General features: G+C 37.4%; 2 protein-coding genes across 2 annotated transcripts in view; one reads left to right on the forward strand and one right to left on the reverse strand.

Moving 5' to 3' along the window:
* The window catches only part of ARHGEF33 (Rho guanine nucleotide exchange factor 33), a 119,163-nt gene that overhangs the window by 80,354 nt on the left and 10,989 nt on the right, over positions 1-27,820 (forward strand). The window lies entirely within an intron of this gene.
* The window catches only part of SOS1 (SOS Ras/Rac guanine nucleotide exchange factor 1), a 147,465-nt gene continuing 121,148 nt past the window's right edge, over positions 1,504-27,820 (reverse strand). The window contains 9 exon segments of the mRNA XM_047746769.1: positions 1,504-6,300; positions 6,303-6,462; positions 7,355-7,473; positions 9,181-9,225; positions 14,619-14,883; positions 16,152-16,268; positions 16,486-16,658; positions 25,453-25,570; positions 26,065-26,227. Coding sequence (XP_047602725.1) covers positions 5,972-6,300; positions 6,303-6,462; positions 7,355-7,473; positions 9,181-9,225; positions 14,619-14,883; positions 16,152-16,268; positions 16,486-16,658; positions 25,453-25,570; positions 26,065-26,227 — 1,489 coding nt within the window. The 3' untranslated portion in view covers positions 1,504-5,971.

Here is a 27,820-nt window from a genome sequence, read left to right on the forward strand (position 1 = left end):
ACTAGTCAGATGGGCCCTATGAAATGCTTATAATACAGTCAGTCAAAACCAAATTGAGAGTGAACATAAAAGGAAGTTGGATGGTAAAGAATCAAGAAGTTATGGGGACTTTAGGATAAAATATCAACCTCTTCAAAGATATCCAAAAGCAGTCAAACTTTGAAAACATATCCCTCATAACTTTAGTTACCTTTATTCAGTACCTATTCTATGAAAGGCATTGGGCTTCACACATAGTACCTTTAAACCTCATTGGAGTCCCCCAGTAGATTATTAGCCTCACATATTGAGGAGGAATAGAGACTCAGATTATATAAGTAACTTCTCCAAAGTCACACATCTAGGGAATAGATGTGAATAATGGAATAGTGAATAGTGAATAGTGAATAATGGAACCAGAATGTGAGATACGTGATTCCAAGGCATCTGCTTGTTGAGCTCTCCCACAGCGGTTCTTTCTCTTCATGAGTCATGACAGTAGAGAGGGTAGCTTCTAAAAAAGGACTGTATTTTTTCTTGCCTCTAATGAGAATCAAGAGTCTTAAAACAATAGAATGTGCATAAGCTGTTTTGGAATTCTCTGGAAGCCATGTGCATCTGTCTGCAAAGAGCCCCCCCCCCGCCCCCCGTTGTGGGCTATACCCTAGAGATTTAAGTGGTCGGAATGTGTGATGAGCTAACGTGATTAAAATAAATAAAAAAGCAAACCACCCACTTCAAATTCAAAAGTGACATTTCAAGAGCAAATTCAGAACCAAGTTGACTAATACCAGTATTAATGTTACTTACCTATAGTTCTTAAATTGATTATCTAGAATGTACTCAATAATACATAATTGGATTTCAGTAGCTTACACATAGAATTTGTACAAATTAATGATTTTGTGTTTTTAGAGTGGGGGTGGGGGGGGAACCACAGATCAATTTTAGCTAGTCCTGAGAGCAGCCCTCTGTACACCAGGAACTGAAGTTGAGTCTGTTGTCTCAGGCACGGAATGGTACAGAATGCTGGCCAGGCCTCACTCCAATTTTTTAAATGAGGGTATTGGAGTGCTAAGTTTTTCATCAATTTTTACATTCTGTAGTTCATCATGAATGACATCACATTAAAAAATTTGTTCGCAGCATATAACCATAAACTACATCTTTTAATGCCAAGCCTGGGAAGGATTGTTAAACCTCAGGCTGCCACATTCCAACAGGTCTCGACAGAACTCGCCTGTCAAGGAATTGTGGTATCTTAACTTTTATAGAATACGTGCTCTCCTCGGCCCTTTGAAACTTCATCCAGGTGACACCCAGGGTCACTAAAGTATCAGTTTTCATCCCAAGGGCCTCCCACTCATTAGTCCTAGGGCTTCAGACAGAAGGAAATACTGAACTTTCTCTAAGAAGGCCACTATAGAGAGCAAACTATTTCTGTGTGCGAAGCACAAGCTCAAGGAGAATGACGACTGACACTGAAAGGAGTGCTTTCTAAAATACAAAAATAATACACTTGTGGACTATGTAAGGCATTTTTCTTTATTATTTTTCGGTTTGTCTTAGTAATGCCAGAAAAATAACAGCCATTATTTTCACTTTAAATGCAAACCAAATACTGCTGCACACAGAGTACAAAGATTACCTACGAACATGGTTAGGTACAAAGGCCATAGCAGATGTGTAGACTGCACTTTGTTTTTACATCAGAGTAAGACTGACAGAGCAATTTTTTGGACGATTATTTCAGCAAATACCGTGCTACTAAACAAGGGCAAATACACACACACATATATATATACACACAAACACATTTCCACTGAAGTTATACATGTCACTTTGACAAAGGCTTCTTCTCTGGTGAGTTTCACCAGGTATTTGCACCCCAAGGTCCCCTGCCCTGATCCCGCCCCCAAATGCTGACTTGATCTGAAGAAAAAAATTAGAGATGTTCTTAATTAAAGGCACATTTGGCAGCTACTGAAAGTGGCATGCGTCTGGCACAGGTGCAGCCTCCCTAAAGCCACACCGCATGGGACTTCCATCCTCTGCATCTCTCTTTGAGTGGTGGTCCAATGGGATCCACCTTTAGCTAACTTGCTTTATAATTGCAGCAATTGGCTACTTAATGCACTATTTTCATTAAAGGCAAAGGGAAATTTGCTCACAGTTGACAGAAAATGCACTTTACGGTGTCAAAAATGGAAAATAAGGCATGAAATTTACAAAACAAGCTACAAGTGCTTTTGTTTAGATTTATCCTATAGACTTCATGCTTCTTAACTAGAGCTCAAAATATTTCAGTGGCTCGCATATAAGGGATTATGAAATGATTTTAAGTTAGTAAGGAGATGTTTCAAGAGAAAAATACTGAATACGTCATCACTTCCCCTTACAAATAATTCTACCGCACATTTCTTTCAGCCAAACTGACATTAACCTTGTGATGTTTCTTTGACTGGTGAAGATTAATGCGCAACAGGACAACAGTCATACGATATAGGTTAAAAGAGTAAGTGAACCTACCGATAGCAGCAGAATACCAAGAAATAAATGGTTAAATTCCTTTCTTTTTAAATCAGGAGGAAACAAAAGGTTTTCCTCACTATATATACTACACTAACAAACTGGGAACCTTTCCCTCCATTTTCATGATTTGTTTTGCTGAGCCATTTAGAACCGAATTTAAGCTATCATTAAAAGGATGAAATACATGACTCAAGTGAGCTAAACTTGAGAATTAAGATCATGGTCATGGTCATAGATACCAACTACGTTTTGGTTTGAGTAACTTTCAATTTGTGGAAAAACCCATTAAGGAAGAATTTAGAACCATAATACAGCCTCCAAGTGAAACAGTACTTGTTCACTAGACTGTGGTGTTGATTGTAGTATTAGTATGGTGTGCTTTTTCCTAAATTAACAACCATTAAAACAATCTTGAGCTGATAGAGCATAGCAACCCACTAAACACATAATCTGATACCCAGCCTTTAACTAAGGAAACTTTCAATGTTTGTATATTTCCTGATAAGTCTGTACTCTTAAAATACATTGGAGGGCTGGCTGGGAAGTCAATTATCTGTATTTCAATAAACTTAGAAACATGTACTTATCTGTTCCTGTTTTAAAAAGTGCTTAGATGTGAAAAGCCTCCCTTTCTATTGTTACTGTTTATCAGCCCACTTAATTCAACCTCGAAATATTTTTATTTTGTGATCCAAAGATAATGAACCTTCTAAGGACATTTCCATTTCTAAAAGAAGTGTCCCATTTTTGGAATGTGGTTTAGAAATAGTCGTGCTGCATTGACTGTCTTGTAATGTCCTGGATTCAAAAGCAGAATTTTGTGGTGATGCACTTCTCTTCTCAGCCACTTCTTGTCCCTGAATAAGTATATTTTAGTTATTACAAAGAATAAATTTGTCAGCTAGTTAATGTTTCATGTATGAAGAAGGCAAGGATACAGTTTTCTCACCTCTGTTTAAGGGCGTCCAGTTGGGATTTTTCTAGCCAGTTACCACTGCAGAAAATATTTTTACCTAAATGTCAACTTCAGAATTAAAAATATCCTCTATCCACAATGCTGATGCACAGTGAAGTGGTCTCCGAGAACCACTGGGGTAGGAGAATGGTTCCCTTTGGGAGAAGTAGGATTAGAACTCTAAATCTGACCTTTTCCTCTTTAAAAGATCAGGGGGGTTGAAAAGCATTATTTTAGGCTAACACACTGGCCAGAGAGAGATTGAATAGGCTCTAATGTGACTTGTCAGGTTCCCATTTGGAGTGGGGTGGGGAGTAATTAAAAAGAGAAGTGATCCATAAGACACATAAAGGGAAATCCTATGGAAAATGAGGGTGATCTAATAAAAAGTCATGGGGGATTCTGGAATGTGTATTATAATTAATTGTAGCAGCACTAGTAAGTAGGCTTAGATTAACACTTGTTGAATGAATGGTCTTATGGACACTTTGTGCCCAAGAGTGGATTTGAAATTAACTTGGGGGGAAACTTTTAAAAGGAGACATTTTACAAAGAGAATGATGACTACCTTAATAGGAGTGGTACAGATATTAAACGAAAAAGATTCAACTCTAACAAATAAATAAGAAAGGATATGATAGGATGGATTGCTTGATGATGATGCAATCAACATTCTGGTCTTAAAGGGCTATATGCTGTACTACTGTGATGTACATTACATTTAATTCTCTAATAAATATCACAGGAAATTAATATTAAAGTATGAGGTTTCCACCATGATGCAGCACTTTTAAAAACGTCTCTGATGGCATAGCTAACAGAACTGCTGAGATGTTGCTTCATTATTCCGAGGACACATGCACATACTGATGAACTGATGACTCCCAGCATGGAGGACCGCACACTCACAGACACTGCCGTGGAGATTCGTACAGCTTTTTCTCTTCGACAGGTTGCATGCATTTCACTCACAGTATTGGTTAGACTCAGAAGATCAGTACACAGGCTTCATGAATAATCCGTATTATGATACTAATGATGTAGGCAGATGTTCTCTTATGAATAGTTTTGATAGAGCAAAGACCTCAAGCAAGGTAGAATGTTTAATATAAACTAACAAACTGTATACATGTTGCCTAGGAAATTTAAAAACTTACAAAGTTCTGCTTAAAAGATAACCATCCTATTCTAACCCAGTTTTTTCCCTACATACCAAACTGTAACTTTAGATCATTCTTTAAGGTGAATACATACATCCAGAACTAGAAATCAAGGCGTACCACAATACGTGCTTTTATGCTTTGTGTGTGTGTGTGTGTGTGTGTGTGTGTTTCAACTGAAAGAAATAAGAATCAACCATTTTCTCCATATAATAATTTAATATATGCCAGCCAAACAAAGTATTTGTATCTTTATTCAATTAAATTAAAACAGACCTGCCAGGTTTATTATATAACATTCACTATATACACATGATTTCGGCAATGCAAGGTAATTCTAGATATGCTGATTACTCAACTATCAGTAAAACATGAACGATGTTAGTGGTGCCCAGCAAGTGCTCCTTTTCACACTGGGTGACTGCATTTCCAGAGTACGGTTAGAGGGACAGCAATGAGCCATGACATGGATTACCAGTAAACTTTTGTGGGAGAAGAGGGGAAAATAACAATCTAGCATAGATTAACAGTCTCCTAAGTGTAAATCGTATACTTGACAGTTACATTTTTTAAAAAGCTCTGTCAACTTAACACAAAACTTCTCATTTGAAGGCAACACCACCACGTTTTGTTTGTGTAGGGAGGGTGGATGGGGAAATGCTCTTAAAATTAGTATAATTACTCCTAAAAAAAAAAAAGAAAGGAAAGAAAGAAAAAAACAGAAAAAAAAGAAAAAAAGTACCTCTTTGGTGAAGCCTCGGTACCCATTCACTTCACTGTAATAATCTGTAAACAGGACTGCAGCACAGTGCTGGGCCTTGACTCCAACGAGCTCAGGCACCACAGCCTCTCCTCACAGTCCTCTGAATGATTTTTAAGAAAATATTCTAAAGTAGGACGAGTAAAAGCAAAGAAAAACAAAGGAGATGTGAAGATCCCTGTTTAAGATTTCTTTTTAAAAAGTGCATATTTTGAATTACAAAAACTGTCATCGTGTGGGCCTGCAGGACACTAGACTGTGTTTTCCATCCCTTTAATGATAAAGATCACTTCACAAAAAGAGAACTCCTGCCTATTGGCTAGAAAAAGTCCCTTTACTTGATTTTCAGGTGCAATCAATCAGCTGTCCAATCTCTCCAGATCAGTCTTTCCAGATTCTACACGAATACCATTTTCATTTTATAATTGCGTCTTGGGTAAAATCCACCGTCTTATGCTGCATCTCGAAGGAGAGTCGTTAGTGTTGGGAGCTGTCGTTTCAACCATCCGCGCTGGCACGTTCGGTGCGTCCATCGCCAGCAATGGATCCGGGGCTGGGAAAACGTCCGTCCTGGAACAGAGAAACTCAGGAGGAATGGGCATTCTCCAACAGTGGTGGTCCATCTCTGTGCATGGATGGGTGTGTGTGCTCCCTTTTGTAAGTTTTTGGAGGGAGTTTAGGGATATGCTGAGAAGTGCTCTGTCGTGGAGGAACCGGCGGCCCGGTGGCGGAAGGAAGGTCCACTTCTTGTGTCAGCGGCGGCGAGGGCAAGTGCCTTCTGGCGCCGTGCGGAGAGGGCGTTTGAGGAGGAGGTGGTGTGAAAGGGGAAGGGCTATTTGGGAAGAAGGTATTGCCATGATCGCCTTTTTTGCCCAAAGGGGGAGGCTGGAGATGTAGTGGTGAGCTGGAGAAACATCAGGTGTCCTCACGGGTTCTCGTGGTGGTAATAAGGGAGGGCTCTCAGGAGGGTCTGATATAGAGGTCCGGTCTGATATGGAGTATCGTGGCGAATAGGCTTTTGATGTGGGCTGCCTAGGAGGAATTGCTGGGGGGCTGTCCAAATGCTTAGACATAATCTAACACAAATGAGAAAGAGAATAGAACACAAACTTATTAATAATTAGTATAGTAGCATGAATATATTAAGAATTAATTTGGGGTTTTCAAACACACTATTTATTGGTAGCACCCTAGGTGTGGATCAGGGAGTTCTGCCATATGTTTTAAATGGAGGATTATGCCAATCTATTGAGGTTTTTTTTTTTCCTCAGTTTTTATTTTTCTCAAAATTTTGTTGTTTGCTACTGCTTACCTATCAGTCAATCTAGTATAAAATCATTTATGACTTAACATAAGTTCATTTTATAATTTTAAACTTACTATATTAACATTTTATGATGTTCTGCAAACTATCTTGACTTGTCCAGGTTCTCTGCTCTCTGGACACTCAGAACCAGTGAATCAGGTTAATGGTTGACAAAGAAAGAAGCTAAACAAGTGCAAAAAATGGCTATAATAAGCCTTTAAGGCCTCTTCCAACCCAGAATTGCCATGCAAATCCCATTTAATAGCATGTCAGATTTATGATAAGGGGCTCAGATAGGTAATGTTCAATTTTCACTTAACATAGTGCTTCATATAAAGCTTCATACCTCTTCGTTTCTTTCTCTCTGTATAGTCTCTGCTTGAGACATTATTCTTTACAGATCAAAACCGTTTTTTCCTTGACATTAACCATAATTCAGATTTATAAGCGTTTTGAAAACATATAAAAAAAAATGTGTTCAGAAGAAAGGAAATAAACAGTACTTCAGGGTAAATCTGTATCTGGCCCTCGTCTAGACTCTATTAAGCTCAGGTACCCTGAAGTGTTAGCCTAATCCTGTGGGAACTAAACCAGACACGGGGGCATGATTATCATGTAACCGTAATGACTCCAGTGTCCAGGTAACAGGGCTCTCTACTTACCTTAGATGGCGAAGATTCGGCGGGGGCAGATTCCGGCCGTCTTCGTGGAGGAACAGGAGGGGGGACGGGCACCTCATCAGTACCCTTGGTTAAACTTATAGATGATACTGAAGCAGATCCTGTAGGATGTTACATTTTTTTAAAAGTTTCACAGGAATTTTATTTCATCTATTAATCCTGAAAAGGCTTAGCTGAAACTGCTTATATTTATTAAAAGAAATGTACAGAATTATCAAAAGCAGTTTAATAGACCAATACACAATAGTATTTCCTTTATTAAAGCAAACTACTATAAAGGCATGCAGAAATTTCTCAGCAAGATTTTCAGAAAAAAAAATTGCCTAAGATATTCTGTTATTTTGCTTCTTGAACAAAATAACATTCCCACTGTTAATCTATTATTGGAATTTTTTATTTGGGTAGGATTCTCAGATATCTGGGAGAAACAGCAAACTACTAAAAACTTCTGGAATGGTAATTTTGTAATGGGCTCATTTACTTTCTTTGATTTTATTAGTACAGAATTTCCCTGCCTTTACTAGATAGTCTTTGGGATTCCTTTCTGATCTTAACTGCTCTCCCCAGGGATTCTCTCAAAGAATGCCAGGGAGAGAACTCATTTGGGGTGGGTGAGTGTCTTTCCTCACTTTGCTTAGGTATAAGCTGGCTCTCCTTGGCGGGTGAGCAAAATCAGGTTCATCATACTCTAATCCGAGAAATTTTAATTGTGATGAAGCTATTTAAGATGACGGAGGCAGCCCTGATAAAAACAGAAATTACACTAGAATCTAGTGAACCTGATTTAAGAATAAGCTGAGGAACTGGCACAACAAAGGTAAGTAAAGCTTCTAATTAGAACTTATCTACAGACATTTATGATGATGAGGGCATAATATAGGCATAAAGTCATTACATTCTGAAAGACAACATTTATGTAAGTTGTTAGTTTGTGAACAGTATAAAGAAGATAGGAAAAAATACATAAATGATCATTCAGGACTATACTTGGCAGGTTCTTGTTTTCCTTTAAGCATCGACAGCTTTCATTTTGTCAGTTAAAACTTAAAATATAGAACTTAGAGAGTACTTTGTGTACTGGTATTATTCAAATGAGCAACATTTTGATCACCTACCTTTTTTCTTAAGAGACTATATAGTAAATTAATTTAGCTTATAACTAATGTTTTCCATTGTATATATTTTGAAATCATTGGTATGAAGGACAGCAAAACCACTAATTAGCTTAAAACTTAAAATCATTTGGTGAATTGTTAGTTGACTTTAAAAATAAAAGCAAATATCTACAGTGGAACTTTATTTTGCTTAACAGTGATGAATATTTAGGCCGTATAATTGAAGGAGTTACAATGATAAGGTAGTTCTTCTAACGTCAAGTAATAGTCATTTGCCCAGAGTTTGTGCCGTCGCCAGGCTAAGTGCACGTTGTGATTCTGACGCCGCGGCAGCTGCCAGCATTCCCATACGCGCATGCATGCTCTTGCTGTTTGTTTGTTTTAAAGATGGGTGTTAAAATAGATTTAGAACTCTATAGTTGGAAAAGTGAAATGGTTAAATGTGGAAGTCGCCCATATAAAAATGTTCTTTTAAAAGAGGAAACAGGTCTTACAAAAAGCATGAAAAGTATCTAAGTTGAAGCAAATCATGTATGATCAGAAGGTAGCACCCAAGTGAAGCCTTCACTTCTGATACCGCAAGCAAGGCACCAAGGCTGCCAGACCCAAGAGGAGTTTTAGCAGGAAGGTTACACTTGTTTTGATTTTTAAAGCCAAAGCAAGAATTAGGAGTCTTAAACCAAATATACTAACTTGGGCCATGGGGCAGTGAAACTTGGATAAAGACGGTATCGCTGCCTGTGAAAGGAAACAAGAAAGAGTGGATTTTTTTCTTTCATTGATAAATTCAACTCATCTGTAAAAATGCATTTATGATAAAAATGTCATTTTGGTCATTCTAATTGTAAAGAATGGTACAACAGTCTTTAGTAAAAGCTCATGACTTCTTACTTTTGAGAAAAATAAAGAATTAAACTGAGCTAACATTATGTTGGGAATTTTGATGATTCCGTTTAGATTCACTACCTGATGTCAAAGCAAGTAAATGAAAAGCATTCATGAGAAAACTAAAATATGCTCTGTTAGTGGAAGACTTTTAAAAAATGTATAAACCCAATTTGAGCAAAAAATTCAGCTGGACATATAGAAATATGTCATTTACTAAAGGTTATTTTGAAAACTCAACTGTACTAAATAATGAATTTATGCTATGTCAATTGAAAAATAAAAGGGAATTTTTTACTAATATTACTACATATTTTTGAAAATGTTGCAGTGTATACTCTCATTGCAAAATAGTTACAGCTCTGGATATTACAAAACAAGCTTGGAAGTGATATAGCCCTTTCCTTCTATATTCTTGAACATTTAAAAAAATCAATAAATATTTGGTGCTTAGACACATTTTACACAGGAAACTCACTGACAAATTTAGAATGTTTAATTTCAACAGTAGTAATTCTTCTAAAAAAAAAAAAAGAATTGAAAACCACAAAAGCCAAAGCCCCAAGAGCACTAAAGTAGAAAGGTGAGACAAGAGGCTAAGTGATCTGTACTGGTTCCAAACATAATTGTCGATGTGACACTGCCTCCTATTACCAACATACTGAACCTGTAATATCCAAAGACAAAAATAATTCCTGTAGCACTCGTCTGAGCTGATTTTTTAAGAATTCAGGTTCTTCTCTCTCTTTCTTTGCACAACAGACCATCACTCAAACAATTTGGACCATTGTTTTTTTTCTAGCTGCCTTGAATAAGGATAATTTTATGTTCCAGGTTCAGTGGCAAGACTATTAATGTGATTGCTATTTATATAGATATGGTGGGTTTATTTCCCACAGAGCCCCGATTTCCAGCAACCTATCCCGTTAACCCCCTCTCCTTACGCACGGGTATTTATTTGGAGGCCACAGGTACCAAGTTACCAAGGCCACAGTTACCAGTTACCAAGCAAGTTACCCTTGCTACCAAGGGTAGCAATCCAGCTAATTGTACTAAGTTATCTTTCAGAAGATTATAATTAATTTTTATACTCTTTGATAGTAAATGAAGCTATTGCTCTGTCAATGATTTGCTCCACTATTTATTAGGCACCTATGATGGAACAAGGATGAAAGGGGTATATTTACCTGTAGCGTTTACCCACTTTATATTTTTTTCCACTTTTCTTGGAAAGGAAACAAATACGCCTCCCAGGAGGTAAGCCTCAAGAGCATGGTAGTACACTTAGTACAAGATGGGAATAAAACAAAAACACAAAGCTCATGACTGCTACAAACTGTAGGCTTTTAGAAAGTATTATGATACCTATGCATACACACCTGTCTATTCACAGACTTGGCTTTGCTCCTATTTATATATATATGTATGGCACAGGTTTAGGTTTCTGTGTTTGGTAAGTTATGGGCACTTTTCTGATTTGTCATTTTAAATGAATTTCTTGGTCTCACTGTCTAGAAAATGCTAAAAAAAAAAAAAACTCCTTTAGACTTATTCTTGCTTTAATTAAAAACGATATACTAGAAATTCTATACTAGCTAGGTACTGAACAAATTTACCGATAATGACTTAGGATGAAGCCCAATTAATTAAAAAAGTAGTATTAATTGTTAGGTTTAAATCCCAGATAAAAGGTCAGTGGTTCTCAATCTTGGCTAAACATTTCAATCCCTCTAGAAAGCTTTAAAAAAAAAAATACTGACTTCTTAGTGCCAAAACCAGTCTAATTTAAGTGCAGGCTAGGGATATAGGTTGTTTTTTAAATTCCCCAGGGGATCATACTGTACAGTCAGGATTAAAATCCTGTTGAAGATACTTTTCAGTTTATAACTGGGTCCTTCTTGAAAACAGGAACAAGCTCTTCCTATAGGAAAAAATTCTATAAATCACCAATAACTTCTTAAACTCACAAAAGCCTGTTAAATGCAAATGTATCTGAGATTAGAAACTAAGCACCCACAACAATCTTCTGTGAAAAGCCTTACATTCCAGCTTGAAATGCCTGGAATACCTCTTCTGTTGTCAGAGCTTCCTCTCCTGAGGGCTAAAGCTGAAGCTCATCAGCAGCACAAGACCAGGTGGGACCTCTGGCTCCCTTTCACTACCCGGCCGACCAGGCTGTCTTCAAACAGGAAGGTACCTAGAGAATGTCTTCCCCCTCTCCACCTTGTGATGGCAGCAGAAACACGCCAGCAGCAAGATGGGCATCTGTCCTCAGCACCTCAAAGGTGGAGCTGACCAGGCCAAGTGTAAGGCAGGGCTCTGAGGGGGATCGTCCTGCATAGGGAGGTGGCCAGTTTCCTTCCCTCTCTGTCCTCACCCCAAAGCTTCCCATGACCACTCGTGCCCATCCTATGGTCCCCTTTGTGTAAACTTCCACAGGACTGTATCTTCCCAATCATTTAGCATTTTGCTGAGCCCTATGTATCTTCTCTGGTAAAGCCTGCAATCTTACTGAGAGTGAAAATAAACATAGTACAAAGAAAATCATGGCATTAACACTGGTTAAAGCACTTAACTATGATTTTCTTTGTATGATGATTATTTTTCATCTCTCAGAAAGATTATGAGCTTTACCAGAGAAGATGTGATGTGTAAGTGCTTGGCAAAGAGTGAGACAGGCAATAGATACTGGCTGATTAATTAATTATGGTTTTAAAGTAAATTATTTTGAAAGACAAAAATGTAAGAAGCAAAAAAAGCACTATGATAACCAATCAAAAATTCTAATCAAACTTCGCCTTTTGAAAAACTTAGGCAATGGAACTTTCTGCTGGTTTGTATTGAATAGAGTATGTCCAGATGACCTAAGAATGTAGGCACAGCAGCTCTTTCCTGACAGGCCCTGAGGACGTAGGAATTCTCTCAGTGGGAGCAACACAGTGGGCAAGCTGGGAGCTCCAGCAACCCCCAAAGTCCTAGCAGTTCTGTTAAGCAGAAGTGGGGTCATCAGCACACGACAACCTTGGCTACACAAAGGCCATGGGTAAGTTTTAAGTAAGGGACTGAGCATACAGATGGTTTATATTATGCTGGCTTCTTGGATTTCAAAACCATTTATTTTCAGTTTTTACTAAGAGCAAAGGGAATGGTAGCAGGAATTTTCTTTATCACAAAGAAAGCGAAATTGAGAAAATCCTCCAAGGTAAGCTTATAAAGCCTAACTCCTGGAACAATGGTTTCTTCACCTTCCAGCTGTTGAATACTCTTCCCTTGCCACATAGGACAGAGCACTGCATTCCTGAATGATTATTTCTTCCCTCTGTGACTAACTGCTTTAAAGATTCAGCACTAGTAGGGAACGTTAATGTGCTTACCTCCCATTTTTCCTACCTCTTCCATTTTTAGCTACTTTTTAAACTGAGAAAAGTAGAATCTGCAATTGATAGCTTTCACATGATTTCAATAATTTATTTATGTGGGAATCTTTATAATATAGACCACAGCTATCTGCACTAAGAAAAAAATTCCTGCAAACGGAATTATTAATGATTTTGGGTTGGGTATACTGCAAAAAATGCTGGTTTTATTACTTAATTTGAGAGGATTTATGAATTGGGGAAAATAAATGGGAATTTTTTTTTACCTGGTGTGTGTTTGAACTTACCAAAAATACCTGGTAGCTTAGTATGTATATAACGTGACTCCATAATGCCCAGTAGCCAAATAAAGCCAAGATGCAGTAGTTCAAACACACTTTAGGTGGTAAAAAGACAGGACAAACTGCTGGCTAACTAGGAATGTATGTACAACACAGGAATAAATAAATAGGATTCTGGACCAAATCTCCGAAGAATAATTTTAAGTTGATTTTTGTTAAAAAGGTATAGCCTCTGAATTGGAAGAAACCTTAAAATTATAGCTGGATTCCCAGAAGGCACAGGAAGTCTTTTATCTAAAATCAGAAAGCTCACTAGCAGACTGAGATCCCACATCGGATTCCTAACTCCTAGGTCACCCGCTTCTCGACCTCCTTCCCCACAATAACAGCATGCTGTCTCTCGGGACTGGATTCTGCTCTGTCAGTTACCAGCGTAGTACCTGATCTGTACATGAGCGGAGACAGCCAATGGGAAGAGCATGTGGAAATGGGTGAGGAGGGTAAAGGTGATGGGATTCAAGTTTTGATTTAGTACTGAGCAAACAGAAAGAGATCGTGTGCTCTTAGAGCTCTAAAGCTCCACGTGGTATTGACTAGAAGATGAGCGGAAGCAGGGTGACCTACATATCAAATACAGCCTCTTCCAAGGGCTGAAGCTGAGCTGTAGTGTTTTGAAGTCACTAGCCATATGTGGATTAATAAGCACGTGAATGTGTCTAGTCTGAGTTGAGGTGTGCTGTAAGTGTGAAATGCATACTGGATTTTGAGGATTTAGAACGAAAAGGAGAATGTAAAATAGCTCAATAAATTTTTATCTTTGAGTTCATGTTGCAGTGATAATACTGCAGCTTAACACACTAAGTTAAATAAAATATATTATTAAAATTAATTTCACTTAATTCTTTTTGCTTGTTTAAATGTGGCTATAGAACACTTAAAGTACACACGTGGCTCACATTATATTTCTACTAGACAGCACTGATCCAGAAATAAGGAAGGAAGGAGCAATAGTATGCAGTCTGTCAGATCTGTACGGCTGGGCTCGAAGCACAGGCAGTGCATTAGTCGTGCTATGCTATGCAGTAGCTGCCAGATGGTGGAGACTGAGAAAGGGTTAAGTAGGAGTTTAAATTGGATACTTGCTGGAAAATTTGAAACCCACAGAGTTTGGTAGAAAGGGAAGGATGTACTGAGTAGTATTCAAATATAATATTTTTGGAGGCAGCATTTAAAGAACTGGACTGAAAATCCTTGCAGATTTTAGGAGTTATCTTTGTTTCTTCTAGATACGAGGAACGCATGTTAAATTCACCAGTTGAAAACAAACGCTCAAATTGAGTTTCAATTACCAATTTTGTCACCAAACCTTCTGGTAAAGTATAATAAATTTAAAGAACACCATTCCAATAGGTTTTTTAAAATTTCAAGTTGCTGGGGTTTACAATTTGCTTTCTATTTTTATACTATCTTTTGAAATGGTATTTGTCTACAAATTTACAAAAAATAAAAAAGTTATACAGATTCTTTTCACCTCTAGCACATATAATACTACCAATTACTTTAAAGCACTTAGAATATTAGCACTTACTTGAGTGAAAAGGGCTCGAATGATCGGAATCAAAAACGCTGCAAACATCGGTGGTACTAGAAGCACCAGACGCAGGAGGAGGTGTTAACGGTGTTCTTGGAGAATTTGGTGCAGATGCTGTACTTTCTGTTTCACTTTCAGGGATCCTACTATAACTAATTTTCCTTGGCTCCTGCTGCAGAGGTGTGGGATGTCTCATGGTACCTGGTCTTGGGTTTGATGGACGAACACCAGGAGATTTTAGGGGATAGCTATATTTTTTTGGCTGCAGACATAATAAAAGAAACACAGTATTTACAACACCATAACAGAAAGGAAAGTTTTTCTCTATATACCTGGGTAAAACTCAACTAATATCTAGGAAAACCATAAACCACTACTAAAGAAGTTATATAATGATTAAAATCAAAGTATCAAAGTTAAAATATTAACATCCCATTTCCATAAAGCCTTGGCTGTCTAAAATGTTAGGCAATGAATTTTTTTTAAATAGCTGAGTTTTAGTCCTAAAAATACCAGAGTATTTGTTATCTTAATAATTTTATCTTAATATTTTTGAATGGAAATATTTCTAAGATATGCTGTAGATTTCTCTGGCTTTTTAAACAGACCTTGTTGAACTAATTTAACCTTGCTGGAAAAGCCAGGATCGTTATTATGAACTATGATACCTTACGATGCTGTTAATACTGTGATGTTGGAATCATTTGAGCTATTTATAAATGCATTAAATTGCTTCAGTTTTCATCTGTGTGTGTGTGTATGTTAGTTTTGTGAAGTTTTCTTAGTGCTATTAGCAAGCCTCTTTGGAGCGAGACTATATAGCTATGTCTAATTTGCTGTTTTTAATCCATCTTTTAAAAAACCATTTTAGGTCTTGAGAAATTTTCTTGGGAGTTAATTGCATAACCTTTAGTTTACAGAGACTTTGAAATTTATCTTGGTTACTAAGGGAGCCATTTATACTTACTTCTTGATTTTTTTACTTTCTTGTGAACAAGATAGATTATATTCAGACCAGTGTGGTGATGATACTATATGTAAGACTGGCCAGGCACTAAGAAACAATGGAAACTTTACTTTCCCGGCAAAAACATCTTTAACCAAACTTGTTATTTTTATGGCTAATGATTCATGGTTAAAAGTTCTCATAAGTCATTACTTTAGAAAAAAGTCATAAATGCATATGTTTATTATAAGTGAATTAGTATAAATTAATCAAATTTCCTGCCCTTACATCTCAACATTTTTGTTTAAAAAAAAAAACAAAAAAACATATTTGCCAATTTCTTCATCTATCAGGATTTTTTTAGATTACTAGTAATGCTCACTTATTTGCAGTCAAGTGGGATATTCCTGAGCATGCTTAATAAGCATTTATTCATTACTTTTATCCATCACATGTACACTTCATCCCTGAATGCCCTCGTGGAAAACTAATCTGCGTAACACATATGGTAGTGATGACATCACCAGACACAGATAACTGCAAAAATATATAAATATGAAAAAAACAGAAATGTGAATGCTTACAAATCTTGGAAGAGGCTTAGGATTTCGTGGTTCTATTTCTAGGGATTTGTTGAAAAGATAATCTGTAAATTCCTTTTCCATGCTATTTCCCATTGGATTCAAATTTTCAAAGAACCTCTAAAATAAATGCAAAGAAATAAACAATTATTAATATCAAGTATTTAAAATGCAGTTTGAAATTCACAAAAGTAACTTAAAACATTTAACAGTATAAGAAAATATGAGTTATTTTTAGCTTTATTTTCCTTTATCTCCTCTATGAAATAAACCTGCATTTCATCAGCCAGTTTATCAACTTAATTGGAAAGATGCATCCTCAAATAATTCAACTTACTTTGATATCTGATTCTACTCGTAAACAATAAGGCTGATTTTGGTACTGCTGGATCTCTCCTGTTATTTCTGCTACTTTCCTCCTTTTGCTAAAGTTTATAAGCTCTTTTCCATGCCTTTTTAGGACCTCAGGGTTGCCTTCTTCTGTTTTCAAGATATTAGTTAGATAAATTCCTAGAAGATATAATAAAATTATTTTAAGGATAAAAAAGGAACCAGCTAGTTCTTTTTCTTTGTCAGTAATCATAGGCATATTACATTGTACTATCTCAATCACCATAACCAAAGATTTAAAGCACAGATTTCCATTCAATGAGAAACCAGCTAACTAAATATCAAGAGAGATATCTTTATAAGTATCAAATTCTTCTGTGGCACTTAAGTATAATACAGGAGAAAAAGGGAGACCAAGTTTAACAAAATTTAACGGCTTTATCAGGAGGAATAACTCAATTTTCCATATCTCCAAACCCATATGGTATTTGACATAAGTCACTGTCCTGTTAAAGGAACTTTGAGTATAACCCATCACTTAATAACACACATTTCTGGCCAAAGGGGAAAATGTTAAATTAAGGGATCATATTTTCTGCTTACTCAAAGGCTGTTAGGATTTGTAATTCAGACATAGTACTGTTTGGATAGGGTTATTCGTGGGAATGTGGAAGGATCTCCAAGCCTACTGAACACAGTACTGCATATAATTTGTCTGTTCTAGTCTTCAGGACTTCTAGAATTAGTCTCATAATTGGCACTCATAATTGAGCTCCTGTTTCCACATCACCATAGGTTGTGCACAGGAGGAGGAGGAGGAAAAGGACCCAAACAACAGGTCTTTCATTCTTTACAAGGCCCTCTGGTGCCAGGAGCACCTTAGTTCCTTTCTGTTCTAGCATAAAGGTCCTGGAGCCGACTCTGCTGCTTTCTACTTGTGTGGTCTTGTGCAAGTTGCTTAGCTTCTCTCTGCCTTGGTTTTCTCATCTGCAAAATGACGATAGCAGGGTTGCTTTGAGAAGTAAGTAAGTTTATGTATATGCTTAGAATAGGGTCTGACAAAAGTAAATGCTTAATTAGTTGTGGCTGTGATTGTTGCTGCTATTGTTGCTAGTCTTGGCCTATTCTCTTAAGCTTCTGCCTTTTCCCCTAAAGTACTGACTGTGATGCTTTGGGGAAAGAGAGGGTGTGTCTGAAGATCTGAGTTCATTCCCCCAGTACACAAGCACTGAGTTTCTTCTGCACGCCCAGCACTGCATTACGTACTGCAGATACAAAGACGAACGAGACGCACAGTCCCGGGTCTCAAGGAGCTCAGAGCTTTGAATGCGGGCTACAGTACAGTTGGGTAAGTACTATATTAGTGGTCATGCGTAAGATGCTAGGAGGTCACAAAGGCATGCCTGACTCTGCCTTCGGTCGGTGGGAACAGAAAAAGCATCACAGATGAAGTGATGTTTACAGTAAATCTCAAAAATGAGGTGCAGTTTAATTGAGTGAGATGGAGGGACCCTGTAAGCAGAGTGGCAGCGTGTCTGAAGGCACCGGTTTGTGACGAAGCCTGGGAGGCATGTCGGAGACAGCATGCTGCACCGTACGGCCGGAGCAGACGGGTCTGGTGTGGGGTCTGGGGGAGGCAGCGTGCAGGGTTTGAAGACAGACACAGGCAAGGGCTTAGGAGTCCTGACCCCCCACTGCTATAGGTTGTGCACTGTAGCAGGAGAAGGAGCAGAAGGAACAAAACAACAGGCACTTTTGTTCTGATCACAGTTCAGTGGTTCTGAAGGCTTTTGTGATAGAGGCCTATTTTCAAATGCTAGAATATCTGGCCACCTTCTTGAAAAGATTAAATGACTCAAACTCAGTGAACAGGTCAGCAATAATGAAACATGATAGACATCAATGCCTGTTTGGTTCTAAAAAGTATCCAGTTTTTAAGTATATTTGTTGGCTCGCTCTTAGCACCTAGGCTACCCTTGATTCGCATTCCTAAGACAGATGTTTCATGTGTTCTCATATGCACAGGCTTTTCATTGTCCACATCTGCTTGTCACCTGGCTCTTTTACTTGCAGCCAGTTATATGCTCCACTACACTCTGTCGCATGATGCACTCAGCTCAGTGTTCAGTCGGACACACATATCCATATAGTACACATATTTCAGGGCAGCCTGGAGTCAACTTTCCATACTGGTCACACACTGACAGCCCAACTGTGAAGGGTTTGTGGGTAGCAGCAGCTGGATTGGATCATGAAGAGCCTTTTTTAAAAAGAGCTTAATTTTTATTCACAGTTAGGAGATTATTAGCATCTCTGCATTCTAGAAGGATTACTCTGGCTGTACTATGAAGCCAAATGGGTTAGAAGGAGTTCAGATTAGAAGCAGGTCGAGCAGTTAGGATGAACGTGGTCCTGGTGAGCTGATGATGGCTGTCTGAGGGTCTCCAAGGACACAGTGAAGTGTACGCGTATTTAAGGGGCAGACTCCACAACAACGGATTAACTGAAGCGGGCAGGGCAGGGACGGGGCGGGTGGGAAGGCGGACTCTGCTCTGTGCCTGGCTGGCTGACTGGGTGGTGGTATAAGGACGGCCCCTGGGAACATGGGGGATATTCAGTTATGGGATGTTGTAGCTGTTGAAAGTATACTTGAATGAAGTTGTGAAAATGCTTACAAGTAGCATTTGGGAGAGCTCAGGACAGAATCTGGAAGTTATTTTATGACATATTAATGGCTAATTAAAAGGAAAACAAATGATCAAAGAGGTGGTATCCAAATTTTGTTGATCATACACGACCATCAGTAAAAAAAATGTTTAAGCATGAATCCTCTCTCTCTCTCTCTATATATATATATAGTTTAAGTAAAAAATGTATTACAAATGTATAAATAGACCTGAATATCATATACTGTTGAAGGTTAATTTTTTTCAATAGATCATTTTACATACCCTGCTCTGGTGACAGCTGTCTGGGAAGAGGGAAAGCAGAGCATTAGACCATAAATAATGAAGAGGGGTAAGGTTTCACATGGTTGCTGATGCCTTTTCCAGCCTTTCTAGGGAAAAATTGGCTGCTCAAGGTTCTGGGTTCATACGTCAATTGATACATTTCTGTGATGCAATATTACATTTACTACATGTAATTTATTTATTTTTCTGCTCTTGGAAGAGAGCTTATTGAGGGTAAGACTGTGTTTTGTCTCTTGATTCTTGACACCTAGCCCTGGGCTTGGTATGTAGAGGCATTCAACACTGTTCCTGAACGAATAAAAAGCAGCACAGGGGCGCCTGGGTGGCTCAGTGGATTCTTTCAGAATAGAAGAGAAAGCATTTGAAGAACAGCTCAGGATGCAAGAGACATAAGAATCAATCCTAAAACAGCAGGAAACAAGAGTGGAGAGGAAGCAGACTGACGAGAAACAGGAGCAGGACACGAAACTATAGAACTGTATGACAGGAAAGAGCAAAGCCAATGCTGCAGGCTGGGGTGCTTGCGCAGAGGTGAGGCTTGGCTGAAGGAATAATCTACGTCCTTTTACCTTAGAGGAAATGTTAGTTTGCCTATATATATTATCTGTAGATAGTGATATGTGTGTGTGTGTGTGTATACATACACACACACATACACATACCACTTTGGTATATGGACAAAAATTGAGATACAGACTCAGTCTGGGAAAAGTTCAGAAGGAGAAGTTGCCTGACTTTTATTCTGTAAATGGTGTAGTGCCAGCAAAAGCCCTGCATTAGAACTCTGGCAAGGTGACAGAGGAAGTAAAAGTGTCAGATACTATCCCTGACCCTCCCATAGAGAGGGGGAAAGAATCCAAAAACCCAGTCCCCAGAATTAAGGATAAGAATCTGGAAGGCGTTTCTGCAAGCTACAAATATAGATGAGACAGAATTAAGCAGCAGCAAGAACATCTGGCTCTACCCTCTGGTCAGAACCATGAGACTGTGTGGCTAACCAGGAACTGGGGAACAAGATCTTCTTAGAGGTAGGGGAACTGACCTTGAAACACGAAAGGCTCAGTAACCAGGAAGATAAGTACAAACGGGTAGGAAGGCTGGCGGGGGGCTAGGTCTGCACCTAGCAAACTAGCTACATGCTTGTGTTCACTCACCAGATCACACGGCCGAACTTAAAACACAATGCAGTCATACTCTAGAGGTCTGAAACTTCTTTTTTCACCTAACAACATATTATGAAGATCAGTTATGTAAGTTCGTAAGTCTGTGAGAGAGTACTTTAGTGAGTTCAGTTTGTGTGAATCAGTGCTCATCAATCAGGGGGACGGGATAGCAAGGGCCACACAGGGAGCTGGATGAACAGGCCCTCAAGTTTCTTTTCACCTCTCACAAGTGGTGCCCATCACAAGTAGTGTGACCAGAAGCTCAGTACACAGAGGGACTATGTAGTTTTCATTTTTCCTAAGCACCTGACACAGTCCCTGACTCTTCAGAGGTGGTCAAGAAATATTTGTGTACAGACTGCATGAAATGAGTATCAAGCTGACCCAGGTCCTTCCAAGGCTCCCTTGTATGAACTCACACCATAGGCACCACACTTCAAATACACTGACTTTAATACATCTGCTTCTTCATTCTCTTTTTGTAAACTATTTTTAAATTGTTCCTTAACTCCTTATCCAATTGTCCTTATACTCTTTCCTCTTGGAATTGTGGAAGGTCTGTGCATCTTCTGTAATGCCCACATAGGGCACTATCTACATTTCTAGCTTACAAGATCTTATGTAAGATATATTCAATTTAAAAAATTAAATCTGACAATCTGTACCTTTTTAAAATTTTTAAATTTTTTTTTATTTTTTAATTTTTCAAAGATTTTATTTATTTATTTGACAGACAGAGATCACAAGTAGGCAGAGAGGCAAGCAGAGAGAGAGGAGGAAGCAGGCTCCCTGCTGAGCAGAGAGCCCAATCTGAGGCTCGATCCCAGGACCCTGGGATCATGACCTGAGCTGAAGGCAGAGGCTTTAATCCACTGAGCCACCCAGGCACCCTGTACCTTTTTTTTAAAAAAAGATTTTATTGATTTACTTGAGAGAGAGAGAGGGAGGAAAAGGGAGAGAGAAAGAGAGATAGAAAAAGAGCATGAGCTAGGGGGCAGGGAAGAGGGAGAAGCAGGCTCCCCACTGAGCAAGAAGCCCAACACATGACTTGAACCCAGGACCCTGGGATCATGACCTGAGCCCAAGGCAGATGCTGAACCAACTGAGTCACCCAGGTGCCCCTCAATCTGTATTCTTATAATTAAAACAAAACAAACAAAAAAAACAAAAAAAAAGTTCTATCAGAAAGAGAAAATAAATGAACTCAATAGTTTTGCCAAGAACGTAGGTGGGGAACAAAAAGTTCTCAGGAAAAAAATAAATGAATAATGATAAAAAGTAATACATGATATAGAAAACAAAAGAAGAGAGTAATTATTGTTTAAGATTTTATCTTTTTGGGGGGCGCCTGGGTGGCTCAATGGGTTAAGCCTCTGCCTTCAACTCAGGTCATTATCTCAGGGTCCTAGAATGGAGCCCCGCATCAGGCTCCCTGCGCAGCAGGGAGACTGTTTCCCCCTCCCCCTCTGCCTGCCTCTCTGCCTACTTGTGATCTCTCTCTCTCTGTCAAATAAACAAATAAAATCTTAAAAAAAAAGATTTTATCTTTTTGAAGTAAAAAGCAAAGTAAAACAAATAATAGAAATGGGAAAGATATATTACAAATAGAACAACTTAAAAAATAATGTTTTGGTAGATATAACTACTAGTATTTTTAAAATAATGAAATGAGACAAGTGTGTAGCAGAAAGCAGAAATAGAAAGAAATTAAGGAAGAAATGAAAATGTTGCTAAAGAATTACATCCTGGGACGCCTGGGTGGCTCAGTTGGTTAAGTGGCTGCCTTTGGCTCAGGTCATGATCCCAGCGTCCTGGGATCGAGTCCTGCATTGGGCTCCTTGCTCTGCAGGGAGCCTGCTTCTCCCTCTGCCACTCTGTCTGCCTGTGCTCACTCTTTCTCTCTCTCTTGACAAATAAATAAATAAAATCTTAAAAAAAAAAAAAAAAGAATTACATCCTACAAAAGACTGCAGGCCCAGATGGTTTTTCTGTTGTCCTCTTTCAGAATAAAGGCTAGATCATTTCATGATATTCCAGAACAGAGTAAGATGAAAAGCTACTGAACTCATGTTACAAAGTAAACATAACTAAAATAACAAAAGCCGATAAACATAGCACAAAGAAAAATCTCAGACCAATCTCATTTATGTAGATGAATATAAAAATCCTAAATAAAATGATAATGAATAGAATTCATTTGTACACTTAAAAGATCAACCTATTATGAATAAATAAGGTTTAATATTAGTAAATAGGAAAGTTCAGGATTAGTAAATCTATAATTTTAATCTGCCAAGCAAGAAAAATTATTTTTCCCCTGCTAAGATGGAAAACTATTATAAAGTAAATGTATTTGCTAACAAAAACACAGAAGATAACTACGAAGAAACTTTAACATAATAAAAAGCCTCTAATCAAGCAAATAGCAGAATTACACCTATTCCCACTGAAACTGAAATTAAAACAGAACTACCTATTTTTATCATTATTGTCTAATCTTTGTTTGGGAAGGTATAATCAATGTCGTAAAGCCTAACACAGAAATAAGATCAAAGGAAGAGACATGATTAAATATTTAGAAAATTTAAGGAAATTAAAAATTCTTAGATTTAAGGGTAACTGATTATTAAAAAATGAATACCATTCACAACCAAAAGTACTTAGGAGAAAGTTAAGTATCATAAATGTTCTTTCCAAATTAACTGATAGTTCTAACTGTATTTTGGGGAATTATCACCCTTCCCCATTTTAAAGTTCAGAGACAAAATTGGCAAAGAAAATACTGAAGCAGCATTGAAGAACCAACTTTGTCATACATGAAAACACTATAAAGCAAGGTTTCTAAGCCTTGGGCATTACTGACCTTTTGGACTGGATAATTCTTTGTTGTCAGGGGCTGTCCTGTGCACTGTAGGATGTTAGCAACATTCCTGCCTTCTACCCACTAGAAGCCGCTAGCACCTTCCATGTACAACAAAAAGTGTCTCCAGACATAGCTAAGTGTTCCCTGAGGGGCAAAAATTGCTCCTTGTTGAGAATCACAAATTATAAAGTGCCAGTCATTAAAAACTGGGGCACCAGTATAAGAAGTTAATGGGAAACAGTATTTATTAAAGAAAGAGGTACCATATATAAATGGGCATAAGGAAAATTACTCGATAAAACATGGGTCAACAAATAATTTGGTGGAGACATAAGTTTGAAGGTTTCATATGATATCTAAAAGAGACTTTGATTAAAGAGTTAAATATAATTGTAAAGCCAGAAGAAAATATGGCTGCAATATTAAATTACTAGCCTGGAAAAATTTTCTAAGGTTAGAAACAACAGAAATCCTAATGGGAAAGATGGACAGATTATAGAATTTTAAATACTATATATCCAAGAATAAAAAAAAAAAAAAAAGGCAGACTGATGGAAGTTTTTGTTTTTGTTTTTAAAGATTATTTATTTATTTATTTGACAGACAGAGATCACAAGCAGGCAGAGAGAGAGGAGAAAGCAGGCTCCCCGTGGAGCAGAGAGCCCGATGTGGGGCTCGATCCCAGGACCCTGGGATCATGACCTGAGCCAAAGGCAGAGGCTTTAACCCACTGAGCCACCCAGGCGCCCCGAATGATGAAGTTTTGACTTGAGAAATTCCCAGCTAGATATAAAATATCTGGCTAGATTGGTTATCTAGTTCAAAAAAATATTCTCAAATACAGACGAAAGGCATTAATATGAAGATATTGATTATAACATCATTTAGGAAAGCAAAAATGCTAGAAACTTTGTATCTAATCATAGAGCAACAGTTAAATAAACTGTCATACCAACTTTATGGAATATTATGTAGCCATTACAAATGACATTATGTAGGCTGATAAAACATGACAATGTATTTAAGCTACAATAAGTTAAAGAGGTAAATAATAATGTGTACATGTCATATAATTATGACTATATACAATGTGCATAGCAAAAAAGATGAGAAGGAAATACAAAAGTGGTTGGTTGTAAGCCTGAACAAAAGCTATGGGAAAGTATGAATGCTAAATGAAAAAATTTCAGGAGGTAACACATAAAAAATTATGTGCAGTATAACTTAAAGCTTTGTGGAAAATATATAGCTGTAGAGGAAGAAAAGGCTAGATGTAAATATACCAGGAATTAAAAAACCTAAACCATAATACGTGTAATAGAGAGCATAATATTTGTAAGCATTCAGAGGAAGAACCATCAGAGCATATATAAAAACAGAGAAAAGAAACCAGTTGTGAAAGAGATACCGAAGCTATGAAATACAGTGAATCTGGTGACGGAGTCGGATAGAGGCGCCTACACGAAGGGTGAAGGTTTAGATGGTACATGCCTCAGTCTTAAAAGGAAGGAAAGGGTACTTCCTTCCTCTGGCGCAGAAGGGCAAGAAAAAAGGGCAAAGTTTTGGTGTGCAAAAGATGTGGGCTCAAAGATACACGCGCTATATGACTTTTAGCTACATGAAACTATTTACAAGAAAGAGGATTATAAATATAAATGAGTATGGCCATATCTCTTCTGTAGAGTGTTTGGTTTATTAAGATTCAACAGAAAATATTTCTATGAATATAAAAGCACAAACGAGCATTATATGATAACAAAAGGCTGCCCAAAATGGAAATAAAAAATGAAATGTATATATTGGGCATGATCGTTAAAAGTCCTCTTAATAGAGTAAAATTCTATGGTGATGCAGGTGCTAATTATTTACTAAATAAGTATTTTCTGCTGGTATATTACACATATGTATATTCAGTCATTTAATGAAATACATGTCTTGCTTTATCCAGAAACAATAAAAATTCAAGAAATGCTCACCAAAGAAAGGCACACATGGTGGATTAATAGACCTGAGTTTTGCCAAATATTTCTTATAGTGATCTTCACTTAATTCATGAGCTTCTTCTAAAATTTTCTTTTGGCGACTTGGTATTTGCTACAATGAAAAAAACAATATTTAGGAAGCATAAGTTTACAAAAGGAATCACAGGTTTCCCCCCAAAATGCCAGGCTAAGAGTAGCTCAAACACAACAGTACCAGTTTGATTCTTAGAAATGATAATAACTGTTTCAAAGTCCCCATCGATCCTAGAACAAACTTATGGGGAGTGTACGTGTTTGTGTGTGTGTGTGTGTCTTTGTGTGTGAGAGAAATCTAGTTTATCTTGCAATTCCTTACAATTACAAGAGCATTTAATTATATGTTACATAAAGTGCTAAAATGTTTTTCATCTTCTAACCTAGCCTAGGACCTATGAATACATTTTAACGAGAATGCCTAATTTATAAAATGCAATCAATTCAATACAAAATTTAGACAATTTTATCTTTTAAAGTGTTACTCAAAAGACAGATGAGGCACTTAAAAACTGAAGACCACAATTATTAAAATTCTGACCCTTCATTTAAAAAATGCCTACACAAACCTACCTCAAATGTGTGATCTAGTCTGTAAACAGGTGAGGAATTCATAGCACTGACAACCTCAAGGACACCATTGAAGTTGTTCAGCTCTTGAAAGACTTGTAGAATCTCAATGATTCGACTCACCACAGCTACTCTTTCTTCTAAGTTTTCAGTTTCTACAATACATCTGGGAATCAAAGACAAAAAAATGCATTAAATTTGTACTTTTCCCAACAATGCTATGATTTAAGAAATTTAGTAAATAAAACAATGTTGAGTGGGGGGCATGGTTACAGAGGAACTACACAGCGTGGATATTCAGGAGGCTGGGTAACTAGCAGGAGACTGGATGATGAGGTGGTGCCTTCAGCCAGGCATGCTGCTCTTCACTGTTTTCACACTGACACAGCAGAAATAGTCCCTAACTTTCCTACTCTATTAGAATTAACTGATGAGCCTAATGTCTTGTTGAATGTACATGCTTGGTCTAGGGGAACGGATTCTGGAGCTCAAGAATTCTGTGCCTCCTGTTCATCTAACTGCAAGCTTTTAGTGATTGATTCTTTCTTTGATATACAGAAATAATTAGCTACATTTCTAGGAGCAGCTCTTTAAAAAAGCACTGAAATGTTAGAAAGTCAATTAAAGTATTTTACCATAATTAAGAATGAAATTTTTTAAATTACTAAGGAAGAAAAGTCAAAAACTTTACATTTAAATACCAAGAATCCTTGGAAGGTATGTAAATTCCAGTAAATAGCTAAAAGGAAGCATACTGTGCTCAAGAAGAGAAAATTCCTCAGTGAGCATTTACTAATATTTGAGATAATTTTTAAATTTACTAATCATCAGGAAAGAAAAAGGCATTTTAAACTTGGTTTTTGATAATGTAATATTAAACAATTTATAATCTAAGAAAAGACCAGAATACATAAATAGAAAAATAAATATAAATCAATATTAAACATTTTTTAAAATGTAAAGGTGAAAATTACATTATTCTCCAATGAAGGTAACCTGCCACCAAGAAAAAAACTATTGTAAAACTATCAAAATGAATTTGCCTTGCTACCAAATTAAACATAACATGTTTACATGTTTAAAGCAGCTGGATCTCTAGAAATATGTCATACACTGGCTAACTAGTTAGCTGGACATTTAAAAAGGTACAAATATATTTACATCTTTTGTTTAACTATTTCAGTTGGTATTATGTAGATATACAGACTGAGATGACCTGTGGAGTTTTTGTAAAAACCAGGTAAATCTGGGGTAATTCATCCATAGATGACTCCAATTCTAATGTACATCCATGGCTAAGAACCATTGTAGCAAACGAACAAGAACTTCTCAACTGGAAAGGCCAGAATTGGAACTCTTGTATATGCTGGTGAGGAGAATGCAAACTGGTATAGCTAATATGGAAAACAGTATGGATGTTCCTGAAAATTAAAAACAGAGCTATCATATGATCGATCCAACAATTCCACTTTTGGTTATTTATTCAAAAGTACTGAAGTCAGGGTCTCAAAGAGATATATATTAGCATTCCATGTTCGTTACAGTGTTTGTTCACGATAGCCACGATGTGGAAACAATTCTAATGCCCATCTATGGATGAATGGATAAAGAAAATGTGGTATAAACACAGGATAGAATATTACTCAGCCTTAAAAAGAAAATCCTGCAATCTGTGACCACACCGATGAACACTGAAGACATTATTCTAAGTGAAATAAGCCAGTCACAGAAAGACCAACACTGTAGAATCTACACATAT

This window comes from Lutra lutra, chromosome 9 (assembly GCF_902655055.1).
Source record: "Lutra lutra chromosome 9, mLutLut1.2, whole genome shotgun sequence".
In the NCBI taxonomy this organism is placed as follows: Eukaryota; Metazoa; Chordata; class Mammalia; order Carnivora; family Mustelidae; genus Lutra; species Lutra lutra.